This window comes from Cnephaeus nilssonii (assembly GCF_951640355.1).
Source record: "Cnephaeus nilssonii genome assembly, chromosome: 7".
Lineage (NCBI taxonomy): Eukaryota > Metazoa > Chordata > Mammalia > Chiroptera > Vespertilionidae > Cnephaeus > Cnephaeus nilssonii.
The window spans coordinates 97,777,407-97,796,506 of record NC_137078.1 but is presented as its reverse complement, the minus strand read 5'-3'; the positions used below and the strand labels follow the sequence as shown (position 1 = coordinate 97,796,506).

The following is a 19,100-nucleotide window of genomic DNA, read 5'->3' as shown; positions in this document are numbered from 1 at the left end:
ACTCATACTTTTTTTTTTCCTTTGGGCCAGAAAGAATCTAAAATAATAGTAGGAACTAGGACTTGGTAATCTTCTGTTAGTAGCAAATCTTAATTATTTACTTTCTCCTGCTTTTCAGTGGATGTAAAGGTGATTTAAAGGCTACCCTCATTTGTCATTTTATTTTTTAAATTTGTGTATGCAAAGTATTTTAAATAATATATTGTCCAGTTAAGCACTCTAGTCTAGAGGCCAAACAAAGCATTTGCAGGTTAGCTACAAAAAGTCCAGGTGGGCCTCATTGAAAATTCCTCTTTTTATGGGGAGGGAGTCGTACAAAGTAATTCAGTAGATTAAGTAGGGAAAACTACGTGCAGAGAGGGAAGATCAAGTATAAAAGCTAAAATGGTAAGCAGAATGTGACCATATGGAAAGTGCTAGACCTTGTTTCCTCATTTGTCTTGAGCATAGTACAAAGGAACGTCTCGAGATATACTTTTTCTATTTTTTTAAATTTACCTCTTCTTTTTTACACTACCCATCATCTGTTTGCGCAATCCCAGTATACTTGTATAGTGGTATCAGAACGGTTAATCTGTAGTCCCATGGGAGACAGCTTTATTAACTCATACAGTGCTAATGCGTGGTTTCTGTCATCCTTAGTCTTGTGTCTCTACTCGTTTTCTAAGTTACTTAGGTAAATTTCCCCTGCTTACTTCAGTGAAGTTATGCCATACATCTGTAACACAGTTAGATTCTTAAAAAAAAAAAAGTGTGCCCCCTTTACCCGTCTCCTCCCCCACCTATGGCAATCACCAATCTATTCTCTGTATCTGTGGGCTTGTTGTTTTTTTTTTTTTAACTTTTATTTATTGATTTTTTAAATTATTTTTTAGGCAGAGGAAAGGGGTGGAGAGAGAGAAACATCAATTTTGTTGCTCCACTTATCCATGCACTCATTGGTTGATTCCTGCATGTGCCCTGACTGGGGACCCAACCTGCAGCTTTGGCACATTGTGACAATGCTCCAACCAATCGAGCTACCCAACCAGGGCTATGAGCTCGCTTTAAAAAAATAAAAAAAATAAAATAAAAAAATATATATATATTTAACAATGTTGTTATTGATTTTTATAGAGAGAGAGGAAGGGAGAGGGATGGAGAGAGAAACATCAATGTGAAAGGGAAACATCTATTGGCTGCCTCCTGCACACCCCTACTGGGGATTGAATCTGCCACCCGGGCACTTACACTGACTGGGAATTGAACTAGTGACCTTTTGGTGCACAGGACGAAACTCAACCAACTGAGCCACACTGGTTTAGATTACACATGAGAGAGCTCCTAAGGTATTTGTCTTTGTCTGATCTATTTCACTTAGCATAATGTCCTCAAGGTCCATCCCTGTTGTAGCAAATAGCAAGATTTCATTATTTTTTATGGCTGAATATTCTTCCATTGTATATATACCACAATTTCTTTATTCATTCATTGGTGAACACTTAGGTTGTTTCCATATCTTGGCTGTTGTAAATAATGACACATTTGTCATTTTAAATTCTTGTCTTGCTATCTTTATTTTTTAAATTTATCTTTATTGTTGAAAGTATTACAGATGTTGCCTTTTTCTTGCTATCTTTTAAATTCATACTATTTCTAGGCCATGACTACTAAATTTTTTTTGTATTCAAATCTATTTTTTATCATTTAGCCTTTCTCTAAATTTTTTTTTGGTAGGATGTCTGATAGGCGTGCCATTTATTGAGGCTTTTGCTTTATGCTGTATGTGGGGTGATGGTAGACAGGATTTCTTGGTCCAGAGCTTATCTTCCTTGGAATCTAGGAGCCCATCTCATTGTCCTGAGAGCACAAGGTGCTAAGCTGTGTGAAGCGTCCCTGTCCCGACCATCCCGTGGCCATCTATTCAGCGTCTAGGCCCCCAGTGATGACTTCATGCTTGGAGGTTTCACTATCCACGACATAACCTTTCTTCGTCTCCTTCCTAATCACTTCACATCTCAGTAGTGCGCGCTAGAGTTCACCCATCTCCGTCTGGCCCTGACTTCAAAAGAAGGGGGAACCGAAGCAGCTTTTCATCTCCTGAGCATCTGAAGGACTCAGAGTGAAGAGTAACCTTCAGAAGCCTCCTGTGGTGGAGAGAAAGCGGCTAGGAAGTAGGGGCCGTGGTATCAGTAGGAAGGCCTGGGGACTGCATGCTACGTATTTTTAGTGTTGGAGTCACCAGCCACCGTCACTGAGTGAGCTCACAGTTCTCCTCGGGAGCATCGTGGACACTGAGTCATTACATTCCTTTGGGGTGATTCAACTCAGCAGCTTGACACCTTCATTAATTTCATAGCACGAAGCCTGGGTGCTCTGCTTCGTGAGCAGTGCAGGGGAGTGAGGGGGATGTAGAAAACAGAAAACCAGGGAGACTGGAAGAAGAGCCGTCAAGGAGCTCTTCAGAGACACTTAAGAAATTGAACTCCTTTTTTCCCTATCTCCTGGGACCGAGCACCCAACCCTTGCCACATGTCTTTGGCACATAAGCCCTTTATTTCTGTTCCTGGCACGCTGGCTGAACCTCCGACTCGCAGCCAGCTCATTTGCCTTCTCTGCTGAGGTCACTGCTACCGTGATCCGTGTATAATGGCATTTTCCTCCTCTTTTCAGTATGGAGGCTATTACAGTTTCTTCTCTAAACAGGACTTCAAACAATTTGCTGCCAGTTGGATTTCAAAGCCAAGGCAAATGTCATCCTTTTTCTCTCCCCTCTTTGGGTTCCTGCTTTGTTGGTTGCATCAAGAATCAGAGGGGCTGCTATCTAAATTCAGGTGGGGCTGCATGGGGACAAGGCATTTAAATTTGCTTTCCTTTCTCTCTGAAGGAGAAAATCCTTTTCTTTTCAACCTTTCCTAAAAGGAACTTTGATCTTCTCAACCCAGAAGCAAGGTTTTCATTTCCTCTCCGGCAAGTGTGAGCACTGGAGCCTTTCTGTGGTGCGGTTGCTGTCGACCTCCGAATCGGCAGCTCTCTCCAAGCTCCGCTCCGCCCCGCAGCTGCCCAGCTCCCTCTGCGCTGCAGGGTGGCATCCAGAGTCTTCTCCAAAGTCACCCTGACGTCCCTACGTCGTCACTTGATATTAAACAGTACATGTTGGTCAAAATGCTTTTTATTCCCACACTCATTTCTGGAAAAACTAGTTTAATAACATAACCAAACAATGACATTCTGTCTGACAAGCAGTTCATACAATATTTTTAACTGGGAAATTTCAATGCAGAGTTATTTCACTTGGAAAGGTAGTTTTTGTGCATAGGATGTTGCCACTTTTCATAAAGCTTTTACTACATATGTCGATGTGTTTTTAGAGAGACTAGGGTCAGTAATGCATGCTGTGGCATTCCCTAAATGCAGATTCACACAATAGACCTTAAAAATACTACGTTCCCTCACGTCAACTCTTGTGCACTTTAACCAGAGATGTTTTATTTCTTTAATGTGAAAAACAAAAGGACAGAGGAAAGTAAAACAAAGGAAATTAGGGCTCACAGCTTAATTAGTGGAGGTTGGAACCCACATCAACAATGGGAAGGACACAATGACAAAAACCAGGAAATTCCAAGTTGAAAGAGAGGCTCTTTCCTTTAACTCCGTGAGTGCCAGGTCGCTTGCTGGCACGCTCCTTACCCAGGCTACCCGGGCAGCCAGGCGCAGGAGGCTGCCTCGAGTACAAGTCACTGTCTTTATTTTTGAACTTCCTGGCTTTTGTTGACTTTCCCCTCCACTTTTTCCCCTTGATGCAAATAAAACATACCTTCGTGTATGTGTGTTAATTGTAGATAACCGGGCTAAAAGTACCTCTTGATTTTGTAACCCTCAGAGGAGAAAGAGTAAAAAAAAAAATCCTGTCACTGTCATCTGTTCATTTTTAATGAGCAATTTTAAAAAATTGAAAATAAAAGAGGAAAATGAATAGGTGTTGAACCAGCCCTGATATGTAAATGCCAACTAGTAATTACCTAAAACCTCAATTTTCATTCTGTTTCATCTTGCAAAACATTTCATTTTCCCTGAGTGAAAACACTTCATTTGGGCTGTGCGACTTAGCAGGGCGGCCACCCGGGCCTGCGCGGCCGCCGCCTCCGGCTAGGGGGCACTTTGGCTCCGCGCTGGGCCGCCGGAGCGCCTGTCCACCTCAAGGTTATTCCCCTCTTGCCATTCCAGTGGTTTTGCTCCGAGCGGTCGGTGGCGCCCCTCCCCCACTCCCACTCGTCTGGTTTCGGGGAGCCTCACTCCTCCTTGTCCTTGCGGAGGATCGGATTGAATTTTGGCTGACCGAGCCTTCCTCTGCATATTAACTTTCCCCCCTCACCTGCCTGCTAGCCCCTCGGCTTCCCCGAGTCGCATTTCACACCCTCAGAGCAGCTTTCTGCCAGTCTCCCTTCCTCCCTTTGACATAGATATCCAACACAATGGCCTCTGTTTTCTGTTTATTGCCTCTTCTTTTTATTCTTCCTTTTCGTTTTGGTGTCTGGGGGTAGATTTCCTCTATTGAGCTCACACCCCTTTGCTCCCTTGCCACACTTACAATGACGATCCCCACGTTTCTTCCACACGCCCACAGGTTTCCTTTCACTCTGGGCTCAGGATCTGACACCTTGGGATGTGTTTGCGGGACATTTTGGAACGTGGCTGTGGATGGCTCTGCTTCCAGGGTGCCTGCCCTCCTCAGCCTGTCCCCCAGCCGGAAAGAGAGCCTGGGGCTGTGAACCGCAGCTCCGAGAGGATTCCGGCTGCAGAAAAGCAGAATTATGTCATCCTAGGACCCTGGCTCCGAGAGTGCTTTGCCTAGAATCTCAAGGAACACGGCCTCTTTAGTGAGATATATAGCTTCATAATTAGCCCGTTGCATTTTTTTCACGAGTGCTAGCATCAGCGTTCTACGATGCGGTTCTCTGATTAACAGCTGCTTTGCAACTATTTCCTTGTGCCACCGATGACCGTATTTGTCAAGGAACTCCTGACAGAGTACTGATTTCTTACTAAAATGCAGCATTTCTGTTTGAAGAGGGTGCTCTCATTCTCGGCAATGCCTGGCGTTGAAAGTCAGTCCTTGTTAAAACTTGAGTTTCTTTGGCTTACCGCTTGTTAACAGGATTCTGGGTATCTATCTACTTTAGAGTCCGAGTGGGGGAACCTTTCACAGGCAATTGAGTCTCTGAGCGGCGCAGGTGTAGCGGTGCAGTGTCGGAATGGGGTCTCGGCCTGCATATCGGTCATTTTCTTTTGCCCTGTGGTTGCCATCTCTCTGGGTTAAAAGGGGCCTGCCTTTGGTTGTGTCATTAATTTTTGAATATTTTTAATATTTAAAACTGGCTAATGAACGCTCACATTTTAGGAGATAGATGTGTATGTAGCACACAGGAGTGCTAGAATTGGTGGCATTCCAAGTAAGTGTCACCAGAGACAATGCATCAGGTTTGCATGTCAGGTGCGGAGTGCTCAGGCTCCCTCAGACCCCAGGTTCGTTACTAGGCAGGCTCAGTTCTCCCGTCCTCCCGGCGGAAAATGAAGTGTGCGTTCCGGAGATGGCAGTGTGCAGGGCTTTTGTAGGAGAGCAGAAACACATAGGAAGCCGCTCTTCCGCGAGGACTGTCAGGAACCTCGGTTCTTCTCACCAGGGATTACTTATCCTACACAATGCATTTAACAGCACATAGTTCATCGTAGCGAGCCCCTGAGTATACTGTATTCCATTGATTTATACAGTTACAAATCCTGGTCTCTCAAACACAAATCTCTCTCAGTTGGCCAATCATCTTAGATGCAAAGGTGTTTTCAACCTGAAGTCCTCTTTTTTCCCCGGGGTGGCTGACAGTCACTCCAGCAGAGCCACTGCAAAGGCAAGAATTTACTCCTGTTCTTTGTACCTCAGTTTCACCTCTAGCTTTAAGGGTTAAACAGTGAAAATTATCAAATTTCCCTAAAATCGTGGAGTGATGGTGGCAGGGTTGTTTTATTTTGCTTTTAGGAAGAGGGGGCAGAAGACAAGGTCACAGGAATAGAGTGGTAAGGAACTCCGCTGCTGTTGTCTTCGGAGTTCATCGTCTTATTTTTATGAAACCAGCCTCTGGTAACGTGGTGCACTCATTAAACACTCTCACGATGCGGGAGGAGGAGAAGGGAAAGCCGGTGCCATGCTTACCGGGGTCTCACACGCAAGTGGCTTCCACAGGGGCGGCAGGAACTTGGCGCCAGGCTTTTCCCTGGCTTGCTGCTCTCCCACAACATGCAGTCAAGTTCCTGTTGCCGTTTTACGTCTTTGACATCGAGGCGGAAGATTTGGCCTGAATTTATGTAATTTAGTTGGGCACAAGTATAACCCATGAATAGTCACATTCATCTCCTAATTAAAAAATCAAACGATAATACAGGACGGGCTGCAGGCCCCCCATCATTTCATCCACAAAAGCACGCTGTGTGTGCTGGGGGTCTGCAGGGGAGAGTCTGTTGAATTGCTTCGTGAAGTTCATGAAAAGTGCCCAACAATAGGGGAGGGCAAGATGCAGACCACGTGCACCGCCAGTGGATTTAGTGTGTTTACACCTTTGCGTTGGGGGAAAGATTTGGGGGAAATCTATGTATAAATCGTAGGGCTTAGGAAATTCTAGATGGGACAGGCCTTCGTCACCCTATCATAGTGCTAGTTCCTATGCGGAGGGGGGAGGAGAGTAGAGAGTAGCCGAAGGAATTAGTGGCAGGAGAGAGGTTTTCATATGTTCACACTTACATGTAGCTGCTTAGCTGGGTCTCCTTCTTATTCAGCACATTATGTTGAGGCTGTTAGTTTGGATGCTTTATATTTTTGCATCTGGTGTAGTGATATCGATGCTGTTAAATATGTGATTTGCCTGTCGCCTGCATTTTCAGACAAAGATCAAGAGGAGCATAAACAAGCCCCAAGTATACTTTATGTAGGTGTTTGGCAGTATTATTTTATATGGCTTGAAATTAGTGAATGGAAACTTTAAAAGAAATTGTTCATATTTTTGCAAGTTTGAAGTGTGCCGGGACTTTGTCAAATTCCCGTTAAAATAAATACGTCAATTTCATCTCCCTTCCAAATTCATTTATCTTGCTTTTTTAAAAGGTGTTTTCTACTTTACCTGATGTTTAAATTGGATTCGCTCGTTTATGCTGTTCTTTGCTGTATCCCCCACGTTTTTCTTAAATGAATTACTAATGACAGAGCACTCCATCATCCCCTCTCTACAGCCACTTTAAGGAAAGCATGGTGATCTAAACCTTTTAACCTATTAAAGATGATTTTTCCCAATTGAATCAGACCCACCACAGGTGTAATAACTAATCATTTAAACTACACCTGCTATTATGTATTTTTAAGCCATTATGCGTGTTGGATAGATGATAATTCATGTTTATTGCATTGTCCGATGGATCCGTTTTGCCTACACTAGGCTGATTAATGTATTTAAAGAAATAAGAGATGCAATTTTTTAAAAAAAATTGATGGAATGCGCCAAGCACTGCATTGAGTGCACCATTAAACCCATCAGAACTTTGCTCTCTGACCAGAAATGCATATACCAAGGACTATATTAAAAAAGCAAGGTGAAACCTGTGCGTTTTAGTGGTGGGATTCTGTTTTCTTTCTCTGTCATGGAAAATTTTGGAAGGATGAGAGGAAGGTGTATGCTTATGGGTAAATGAGCGGATCTGTGCTGTTAGCATCTCCTGCCCAGGACCCCCTCTGTGGGCCACACTGTCCGGCGCCTGGTACACATGCCCCAGTGAGCAGAGTCTGCTGCATGGTGTGGACGCTCTAATTGTCGCGTGCGTCGAGGTGTATTTTTCTCTCCAGGTGAAGAACATTAATCCCCCAGCCATCTGAGCTGTGCATGTTGGCATTGACCCTGTGGGCCGGCCCGTGCCAGGGTGACTAACTGTCCTCTTTCCTGGGCGCAGGCCTTTCTTCCTGTAGTTTTCTCCTTCCTCTTTGGCCGCTTCCCTCCCCACTGCTCCTCTTTCCTGTTCTTTGGCCTCCCCTTCTGCTCAGGCTCCTCTTGTCCGAATGCCCCTGCCTTCTTCTCCCCTACCTTTCCTTCCTTCTCCCCTTTCCTTTGCTTCTCTCCCCCCCCCCCCCCCTTCTTCCTTTCCCCTCTCCCATCTCATTATTAAAATGCACCCATTTTGGGGATGTTTTGTCCAATTCTTGATTTTGGTGCAACCTGAGGTGATGTGATTGGGCTGGGAGGGGGTGAGTATGTAGTTTTGGGGTCCTAGATTCTTCAGCATCGGTTTTCTGTAGTCTAGAACTGGTTGGTGGTCACTGCAGTTCATGATGGTAGCTAATATGTTTACAAATTATAATCAGCCTCAAGGAACACTAGGTTTCCTATCACTCAGAGGCCCAAACCTTATATTTCCTTAACATATTCATCCTTTAGGGAGAATGTGTTAAGGAAATATATAAGGAATTGCCCTGGCTTTTTGTTTTTCTTTTTGATTTATCCTCATATTTTGTCATCAACGAAGTCTGTCTGGTCTCAAGATTTAAATTCATATAAAATATGAAGAGAATATTTGTAATTTGTATTCCCCTTGTAGTCACAGTACTTCGTTTGAATCTCTGTATAACTGCTACTCTTAGTCTGAAGGATCTTAGAAAGCTTCCTTATATTTGGCCCCTTAGACATTTTTTTCTCTCAACAGCTTATGAGTGAACTGCAGGCCTGTTGACTTTACCTGTAACGTGAGACTGTGTTATTCTTTTGGTTTGGATGAGATGAAGAATGGCAGTGATTTAAAACAGCCCCTTTACCTGGGGCAGGTTCCCATTGCGCTGGTGTCCGGGACGGAGCGCAGACAGGCTGCGTGCAGTCACGCTTAGTGTGTGCTGAGTGACGTGAAGGTGAATGAATACCTTCAGCACGTCTTCCGTCCTCTACGTGGCTCATTCACAGACGTGAAGATTTCCTAACTGTCATGCCAAGGTAGATAGAGAATCTGTCAGTCTGTCAGCTTGTAGCCATGAAACCCCAAACTTTGTCCTTGGAAGTCTTTTCGGAATCGAGCACCGTTACGTGCGGGGGACCGGGGTGGAAGGCTGTGCGTGCTGCCTCAGGCGATCACCCAGCGGGTGTTCCGCACTTCGCCCGGCTCTGCAGAGGCAGCGAAGTCTCTTCCTTCAGGTCCTTGCAGTGTGTTGGGGAGGCAGCCTGGGCATTAGCAGACAGTGCAGTCATGTCTTTGACACACGGTGCACATGACAGGCATTGAGGAAGCTGAGAGAATAGGGAGACAGAGATGGCTGGCTTATGTTGGGAGGGCTTTAAGGAGTTAGCAAGGCTGTGCAAGGGCCGTGCTGGGGTGTGTGTGTGAGAAATGTTCAGACACGTAGAGGCGGGAAAGGGAGGCCTTCTAGCAGCTGAGCCCAGCATGGGCACGAGTGTTGTGACGTAGGTGAGCATGGCCAGGAGAGGGCTGCCTGCCGAGGAGGATGAAGCGTCCGCTGGAGCAGGGAGAACAGGAAGAGATGGTGGCAGGTCTTGAAAGCTGGGCGGAGGGGATTAGATTTGATAGAATCAGATACAGGAAACCAGTGAAGGCAGGGAACTGACACACGTTTTGTTCAGATAGATTTTAAATGTGAGAAATAACTGCTTATAAATGTGACCCCAGTGGTGTGCTATTTCTATGGACATGGGATAAACTTATATAGGGTTTTTAATCTTGAAATTCAGACTATTGAAGTTTACTTTTCTTCTCTGTTTTATTCCCTCCCACCAGATTGCAACAGCAGTGAAGTTTCTACAGAACTCCCGTGTCCGCCAGAGCCCCCTTGCGACCCGGAGAGCATTCCTTAAGAAGAAAGGTACAGGTTCCTCGTGGCCATGCACAGTGGCCTGCAGAAAGCGACGGGGACGGGCAGATGGGAGCAGTGTTGATGAAGGATCTCTGATTGTCCCACTAAAGTGGGGGTGGGTATGAGGGGTGCCCCGCAGGGGGGGAATGCTGGCTTTTTCCTAACAGTGGAGCAGAGATGATCTAATTCGGATAATTGAGCTCCAAATATAAGGCCAACAGCTTAGCCCAGGACAGCCTGGCACAGCAGCCTTCAGCGGCCCCTTGGATAAGACTCCTGCTTTCTGCTCCCCGTCTTCTGATAATGGCCCCGGCTGGAAGGCGGCTGGCTTCAGATTAGCTCCTGTAGTAAAGAATGAGGAAGAAAAAAAATGAAGGAAAAGGGAAGTGAGATGAATAAACAAGGTCAGGTTAAGGTCAAGCTTGGGGTCTGATTTACTGATTAAAGTGGTGAATTACTGGTTTGGTGGTATTTCTGTAGGCATGGAGTAAATGGGTCTTGACCAATTCAGTATTGTCCGAAGCAGACAGACTATTCTGGCTCTGTTGAAGTTCAGGATATTTTTCTTCTTGTTAAAAAAAAAAACACCAAAAAACAAAACTACACCAAAACCCCTCAAAACAAACAAACCCAATTTTTCATTTATTTTCTAGAAAGCTCTCATAACCATGAGGGGGGAAAGAGCCTCCCCGCCCCCCCCCCCCCCCCCCCCCCATCACCACCAGAACTCTCTTTACTTTAAGAGCTGGAATGCCAGCCTCAGAATTCTGGGTTTTGAGCTTTAAGTCATTTGTGGCTGGAAAAGCAGGTGGAGTGGTTTGGTGGTATTTCCTAGGTCTGCTCCATGGTATCCCACTGAGGTGACCCTGCAGGACTGAGTTCCAGGGCTGGGCTCGCAGGCCAGGGCGAATATGCCCAAGCATTTCATTCACAGGCAGCGAGCTGTTCAGAGGTTGCCTCAAGACCGGTCCCTGGGACTGAGCTGCAGAGGGGCGCTGTGCGCTTGCTGGCGGCATCCTGCTCGCCCCCATCAGTAGGAGATTATTAAAATTTGGAGTGCGTTGGCTGGCCTCTCCACTCCACAACCATCATGCCATAAAAGAGTTTTTCCTTGAAATATGTGTACCTATGGGGAGTAATTAATCATAAAAGCTTGGGGATTTCAGCTCTCTCATCAAAGCATCGAAGCTGGGAAAGCTGAGCCTAAAAGCTGTGTTGATTACCCGGGGTAACCTGAGACAAAATCTATGGTTGCCGAGAGATCCTTCGCCCCAGTATATTGTGCAATATTATAACTGCCTGATCTTCTCCTCCACTGACAATGACCAGTTATTCCTCATTTTCTCTCAAACGCAGCTGGGTTAGAATTTCATTTGCAGAGGGTATTTAGAGCAATTTAGAGACAAATGTCTCTGGTGTTTGCCCGGCACTTCCCCACCGCAGGCTTTGCTGAGCAGTTTTAGTATCAGGAGCTCCATCTAATCTGTTTAATTTTAATAAATCCCTGACTGGGAGAGGGAGAGAGAAAAAGAGAGAGAGAGAAACTCTGGACCAAATAATACTTCTTTTGAGTTAGTTGGCTAATAATCACTGTAGAGAGGAAACCATTTTGTATAATTGTTATTTGTTGCTCCTTTTTAAAAGAAAACACAACTGATAGATTAATTCATCTACGAGTGTTTACCCTGTGCCACGCCCTGCATTAGTGGGAGCCGAGGAAATCCCTGCCCTCTCAGAGCGTCAGTTCTGCTGGGCAAGGCAGACCAGGGAGGGAAAGAACCACGTGTGTAGCATATGGTACGGCAAGTGCCTTGGCTCACGGGTTGTGGGTCGTGGTGTTGGTGTGGGCGTGGGTCACACTTTGACACTGGACGGTTAGGGCATGTCCAGCCCCGAGGGCGGCAGCTGAGCGAAGACCTGAGGAGATGAGTGTTTGCTGACGGTGGGCTTAATCCCTCCTGACCCCGTGTGGGTTAGCGCTTTTAGAATTTTCTCCGGCAGCAGAAACCTTGAGGGGCACCCTACCCTTCTTCCCCAGGCGCTTACTGAACTTAACCTTGGAGCGGCTGGACTTAACCCCACATCTCCATCCTCTTTGAAAAGATATTTGATAATTATCTTGGATAATTATCAGTCATGACCCATTTCTGAGCTGAATCACTATAGGGTACGTTCTGGCAGGACCTTTTCTGGACAGAGAATTCTAAGGTTTGATCGGCGTCTGGGGGAGAAGAGCCCCTCGTGGATTTAAACTTCACTTTTAAAATTTCCTGTTGTTCCCAGGGTCAGGGGACTGATCCGCGTAGCTTGGCACCATCCTGAGAATGGGATGAGGGAGGAGGGGCTTTGGCCAAGGAGCAAGCATGTGCCTGTCCCTAACAGAAGTTGGGAAGGAGGGAGACTTGGTCTTTGGGGCTGGGGAGGCTGTCTTCGGGGGGGGGGGGGGGGGAGGGGGACCAAGGTTCTGGTACCCTGCCCACGGGTGTCTCCCGAAGGCCTCACCGCAGTGGTGGGTGGGAGTGCTGGCGGTAGACGAGCTCACAGCTACTGTAGTCTTGGCTTTTCCTAGCAAATGTCACTTCGGGGAATTGCAGTGGAGCACTGCCTTGAATTATAATCTTGACTTTCTTTTTTTTAATAAACATCTCTTTCCTGAAAAGGCAAATCCAATTTTGTTTTCTTTTAATATTATTTAATATTTAATATAGAAATCGAGATCCCTGTAGTGCATGTCAGTTGGGTGGAAAATGAGGGTAACTTTAGGCGCATCAGCTGAGTTTATTTTATTGTGAAACTGCAGCGGGAGCAGGGCGCTTCCTGCCCCGTTACTGACAGGTTAGATGTATGCTCTGATTTCAGGGGCCTGGGAGGCAGGGGCTGGGTAGTGCCGAGTGGCACAGGGATGGAAGAACGCGGTTTGCAAAGGTCTTTTGTGTTTGTGTTTTTTTATTTTTGTTTTTTTGGAGATTTCTTTCGGATGCTTTAAAGTCTGAATATGGAGTCATTAATGAGAAACATGAAGTTATTAGAGTCATTTATCATTTTCTTTGAAGTTTGTACTGCCATTTTGTGTAATTTACAACATTTCTTTTATCGGGAGTTTTTTGGATGAAAGAGAAAAGCAGCTGTTCACCTTCAGAGCGTTAGAATAAATGTTTCCCCCCAACCACTCGATTCTGCAGATGACACAACTGCGGAGCCCGCCCATGTGCAGGGAAGTGCCGCGCGTGGGGCTTCGGGGCTTAAGCCCGCACAGACCTGGCCTGTGTATAGGAGCGCTTCTTGCCAGACAGGCATCCTCGCCGGGCTCTAAGCAGGCTGCGGTCCAGCTTACAGACAGCAATCGAATCAGTCCAGAAAGTTAGAGGCTTGGTCATTGTTGTCGATAGGCTCACTGACACCCTATCCAACCACAGAATGTAGGAGGCAGTCTGCTCCCAAACGCGTGTGGCAGGCTGAGCGTCAGGTGGGGAAAAGTACTGCCTGTTCGAGGGGGCGGGGGGTGAGGCGCTAGATGAGGTGGGAGGCGCGTGGAGCTGTCGTCTGCTCACTGCGCTTCTCTCTCTCATCCTGCGGGATGGGGCCTGTGGTGCTGCGGACACTGCTTCCTGTGCCCTCTGCAGTGTATAGAGCTTCTCCCTCAGCTGAGAAACAGTCTGGGGGTGGGAGGACAATGAGCAAATAAAACTCCCCGCTGTGCTTCCTCATTCTAACTGGTGAAACAAGACCTTGTCTTTCTTCTGTTCCTGGAAGCGTCCCCCCCCCCCCCCCCCCCAGTGGAAAACTGCCTCCTTGCTGGAAGTGAACTTGAGGAAGAAACCTGAGGGTCTCAACCTTGGGGGTGGGGCAGAGGCGAAGGCTTCTCTCACTGGACTATTTTAAGGGGAAGTAAATTCTTACAGATTTCAACTTAACTCTCTTTTATTACTTTTCTTTTTTATCATTTACTCCATTTCACAAGGTAGTTTGCATGTCCTTGAATGGAATCTCGTTACCATGAAAGCTTTTTTAGCATTGATTTCATAACAGTCTTAATTCCATAGCGCCGTCATTACTGAGAAGCTCTGGGAGTGGGCCCCGGCTTTCCAGGTCACTGACCTTTTAATTACAAACCTTGTTCTGATGGCCAGGTTATCGACTGGACAGCTCCCAGCTTGTGCCCCCAGGATGAAAACGAAAATAACTACGTTTCCTCCCCCATCCCCAGGAAAAAAAAGTAACCTCATGAGTCTCTGAAATTAATTTTCTCCTTCAGCAATTAATTCTTTAATGTGTCTTAGAGAAGCCAGAAGTCTTGTGATAGGGCTGTTTTTTCTGGAGCTCGGGTCCCGCAGATAGCTTGGAGGGGCCGGGGAAGCGGACGGAGATCTTGCCAGCTACCCCCCGCGCTGATCGTGGCCCACTTCCTTGTCCTTGGAAAACCCCCGCGGCCGAGCTGGAAGGAAGAGCATTGGCCCTGCGAGGGGCGGCCTGGCCCTTCTGACTCTTCGCTGACAAGAGGTGGGTTGCAGCATCGAGGCTTACATTCTGGAATTGGTGTACTGCTGGAGTAGTTGAGCCTGCTTATCACGGACACCTTAAAAAGATGCTCTCGTTCTGAGAAAGACAAGGGTTGGATGATTTTTCTTGGCATGTGTTACGTCTCTGTTTTCTCAGATGACTGGAGGAAGCAAGTGCTCTACACGAGGAGTTCTACTCAGCCTTGAACTTGAACTGAGTAGGTTCTCCCTCTCTCACCACAAAGAGGGAGAAAACAAGGAGAGGGCAGTGGCCCATAAGTAGGGTGACCATTGGTTCTGGTTTGCCGAGTACTGTCCCGGTGTTAGCACCGGAATTCTTAAGTCCTGGGCAGCTCCTCAGTCCTGGGCAAACAGGTCACCCAGCAGTCCAGCCTTCCTCAGGAGTGAGAGCTAGAGACCCAGTGGGTCTGTGTTCACAAGTGGAGGAGGAAGTTCAGCAGGCCGTCCCTGAGAGCCCAGCTTGCAGTTGAGTGGCATCTTCCTCACACACTGCCTGCTGCCACTCCCCCGGCCCTGCCCTGGTTTGGGTCCAGTGCAGAGAGCCTCTGGGGTGGGAGGCTGTGCCCCGCAGGTGTGTGGGGAGCCGCTGGTGCCAAGCAGACAGGGCTGTGTGTGCAGCCACGTGCTTGTTCCTGAGGATGATTGAGCATCTCCATCCATCTGTTGTGAGCCGACCATCTTCCTTCCCTGCCAGTCTTGCATCTGCATATCTGTCACCTGCTGTTCTGGACCAGCCCATTCATCACACTGACTGGTGTTCCCCCCATCAATTTTCCTGCTTCCCTTGTTATCCAAACTTGTCTCGAGCTCCACAGATTTTCCTAGGCATCCAGGGTGAGCTATAGCAGTTAGACCAGCTGAATGCCATAGGATTGTATGGCTTCCCCATTCAGAGGGGAGCTGATAACACTTGCTCCCCAAAGTAGGCTGAGTCAAGCAGGTACCTACACTTCACCCTATAATTGGGGGCGGTGGGCGGTGGGGGAATAACAAAGCTCTCTGGATTTACCCAATTGCTATGAGATTTTCCCCTGAAAACGAAAAATGATTCTTCTTTTCTTAAACTTGTGTACCTGAAACAATATTACATTGTGCAGTAGTCCCCCCTTAATCTGCGGTGGATAAGTTTCAAGATCCCCAGTGGATGCCTGAAACCATGGATAGGACAGAACCCTGTATACACTATATTTTTCCCTATCAGGCACACCTTTTCACTTAAACGAGGCACTTTATGGCTTCCCCGAGTTGCCAGAATCACAACTCTTGTGCTTTTACTAGTAGGTAAAAGAAGGGTTTCTGGAACATAAGCACTGCGTACCGCGGCAGCCCAGCTGATACCTGAGAGGGCTGCTAAGTGACGAACGGGCGAGCGCATACAGCATGGAGAGGGTGGACAGAAGGATGATTCACGTCCCTGGCGGGATGGAGTGGGAGGGCTCGAGATTTCATCTTGCTCTTCAGAAGGGTGTGTGATTTAAAACTTAGGAAGTGTTTACTTCTGGAATTTTCTATTTACTGTTTTTAGGCTGTGGTTGACCGTGGTTAATTGAAACCGTGGATTGGTTTTTCTTTCATCTTTTTGAAAATGTAAGACATGTACAAGGCTTAAAAAATTCAAAACCGTAAAGAAGGATATACAGTGAGAAAGAACTCTTCCTCCTATCTCTCGGTCCCATCTCCCCTCCCGTTCTTTTTCCCAGAGGAGGCTATTACCAGTTTCTTAGGCCTCATCCCAAAGGTAATGTGTCCCTAGAAAAGCATGCCAACACCTATTACTCCCCCCACAGAAACACAAACACTTTTCAATACATGGCAGCGGGTTTACACTTCACCTTTACACTTGACCTTATGTCTTGGCAGCCATTCCACACCAGTCCACAGGTTTGCTTCGTTCTCTCAGTGGCTGCATAGTATTCCATCATGTGCGTCTCATAATTTCTTTTAACCAGTCCCAAGTTAGTGAACATAGAGGTTGATTCTTGTGTTTTGTTGTTTCAAACAATGCTGCAGTGAATATATTCTTGTGTAGACATTGTTCAACATGGGTTAGTTTGACACTTTGCTAAAATAAAAGCATTTTGTATATGGTGAGTAGACTAGGGTATATTCTTCTTGTTTAAAATATCATGAGATTATGTCCCCCAAAGAGAATATAAAACTATTTTCTAGGTAGAAAAAAGTTAATGAGAGAAAAAAGACAGCACAGCGACTTCTTATGAGCACAGCACCGATTTGGACTCTGCGAGGACATTGTGGTCATTGGTTACATGAAAAATGCGTTCGTTCTAAAAGAACCCTTTCAGCCTGTTTCTGAAGGGATGTGGGCTCATAAATTTAATTTTTGATTCCAAATAAACATTTAAATAAATGGAAAGCTTCAGAATCTTGGTTATCTTTTTTCAGGTGAAGTATACAGCTTAGTTTTCTTTGTCATTGTTGGACACTTTATGGGTCCGAGGGCATTGGTTCGGTGGTCCACCTTTATTTAGTGCCTCTTGCGTGCAGAGTATTGCTGTGTTACGCACTTCACGAAAGAAAAGCCTAGTTTCCGTCTTGTACAGCAGGCTCATCAGGAGGCTGTGGGGATGGATGCTGAGTGCTTCTCAAGTGGGCCTGAGTGTATCCATGAGACACAGCAGTACCTCAGCTAGAAGTCAGCCAAGGCAGATGGGGGAGAGGCCAGAGTATAAAGCTCACTAGACTGTGAGCTCCTCAAGGGCAGTGACCACGTCTCACTCTTTCCAGCATCCTCAGCGCGCGGCTTAGCCAGCCTCAGCCAGAAACTAATGAATGAGCGAGGGAGTGAATGCATACTGCAATTAGAAGACATTGGGAACAGTTTCAAAGGGGCTCGGTTATTCTTAAGTCTATGATTTAGGTATTTGTTCAACTCTAGTATCATGTAAAGTAGCTTCAGGATTGCTAACTTATGTGCCATTACCAACTAGAGTACAGTGTTTATATGCAGTTCTTTTTGTCTTCAGTCTTTTTTATTTATTTTTAAAATATTTTTATTGACTTCAGAGAGGAAGGGAGAGGGAGAGAGAGAAACATTAATGATGAGAGAGAATCATGGATCAGCTGCCTCCTGCATGCCCCACACTAGGGATTGAGTCCGCAACACGGACATGTGCCCTGACTGAGAATCGAACTGTGACCTTCTGGTTCATAGGTCGAAGCTCAACCACTGAGCCACGCCGGCTGGGCTTGTCTTCAGTCTATAGTATCAGTACAAACACTCTTTTCCAAGTTGCTCAGGTTCAACACAGCTCAGTTTCGACCTAGACACTGAGGGAGGCAGTGGGCATAGATGGTCAGAGAAGAGTGGGAAGGGTGCTGTAAGGAGGCTCATGCACAGGCATGTGTGCCATTAGCTGGGTTGGACCAGGGGGTCTGCACAAAGGCAGGAAATTGAGTTTTGTGAGATGGTTAGTGAGGGAGCAGCCAGTGATAGGACTCAATATGATAAATAACTAGAGGCCCAGTGCATGAATTCGTGCACAGGTGGAGTCCGGCTGGCCCGGCCCTAATTGGGACGGATCGGGGCCAGGCCTGTCGGGAGGAGGAGATGGTGGGAAGTTGGCTGGCTGGGGGGAGGGCCGTGGGTGATTGGCCGGCAGTCCCCACCCCCGATTCGGGTGGGGGGGCTATGGGGGTGGGGCCGGCTGTGGGGAGGGACTGTGGGTAGTGGGCTAGCCAACCCCGCCCCTGAATGGGGTGGGGGAGCTGATCAGGGGTCAGCAGCTGGGGGAGGGGCCGAGGGAGGTTGGCCAGCCAGCCCCACCCAGTTGTTCCAGCATTCCGTTCGCTGGCTTTTTATATATATATATATTCCACAGGACTTTTTGAACCAGTTGATACTGCGAAAACTCTATCTAAGGAAGTTTACTCTGGGCTCTGGATTTAAACTGAATTGGCTTGGCAGTAATAAGATTCACTACAAAGAAGGTCTTGCTGAGTCCCTTGTCAGGTGTGGAGGATCTGGACTGGGAAGGTGGCAGTAGAAAAGGAAACAGAAAAATAGCATGTTTATGTAGAGACTTTTATGGCTTATAAAACACATACATTAAAGTCTTCTTCACTATAATCTTTGTAGTAGGCATGTTACTAAATATGTGTTGAATGAGTACATGATTTAATGAAGCTCCCATTTTACAGATGAGGAAACTGAGGCTCAGAAAGGTTAAGTAGTGCAAATAAATGGCAGAATCAGATCTAGGACCCAGCGTTATGAGCTGTATCACAGACTTTCTGGAAAGGAAGGGCAGAAATGCAGACTGTAGGAGGAAGAGTATGCATGCTTGTAGTGGATTGGATGTGGAGGAGAGGGAGGCAGGACTGAAGATGGCTCTCAGGGTTGTTCCAGTGTGTTAGGCAGCTTTATTGAGGTATAATTCACAGTAAACTAGCCTATCTAATAAAAGAGTGATATGCAAATTAACCACCACTCCGCTATACCCACCAGCCAATCAGGAGCAAGTATGCAAATTAACCCAACAAAGATGGCTGCAGCCATGGAGAGAGCAGGAGGCTTGAGTTTCCCCCGACGATGGAGGAAGCCAAGCTTTCCGCACACCCTGGCAGGCCCAGGCCTCCACTCAAGGCTACAAAGTTTCAATTATAGAAGATAAATAAATCCCAACAAAAATGGCTGCGGCCACGGAGCGAGCAGGAGGCTTGGCTCCGCTCAAGGCTACAAAGTTTCAATTATA

The 19,100-nt window shown here is 46.6% G+C and overlaps 1 protein-coding gene across 1 annotated transcript in view; it reads left to right on the top strand.

Annotated features, from left to right (window-relative positions):
• Window positions 1–19,100, top strand: part of PEX14 (peroxisomal biogenesis factor 14) — a 131,139-nt gene that overhangs the window by 43,648 nt on the left and 68,391 nt on the right. The window contains exon 3 of the mRNA XM_079777453.1: window positions 9,793–9,877. Coding sequence (XP_079633579.1) covers window positions 9,793–9,877 — 85 coding nt within the window. The remainder of the gene's footprint in view (window positions 1–9,792; window positions 9,878–19,100) is intronic.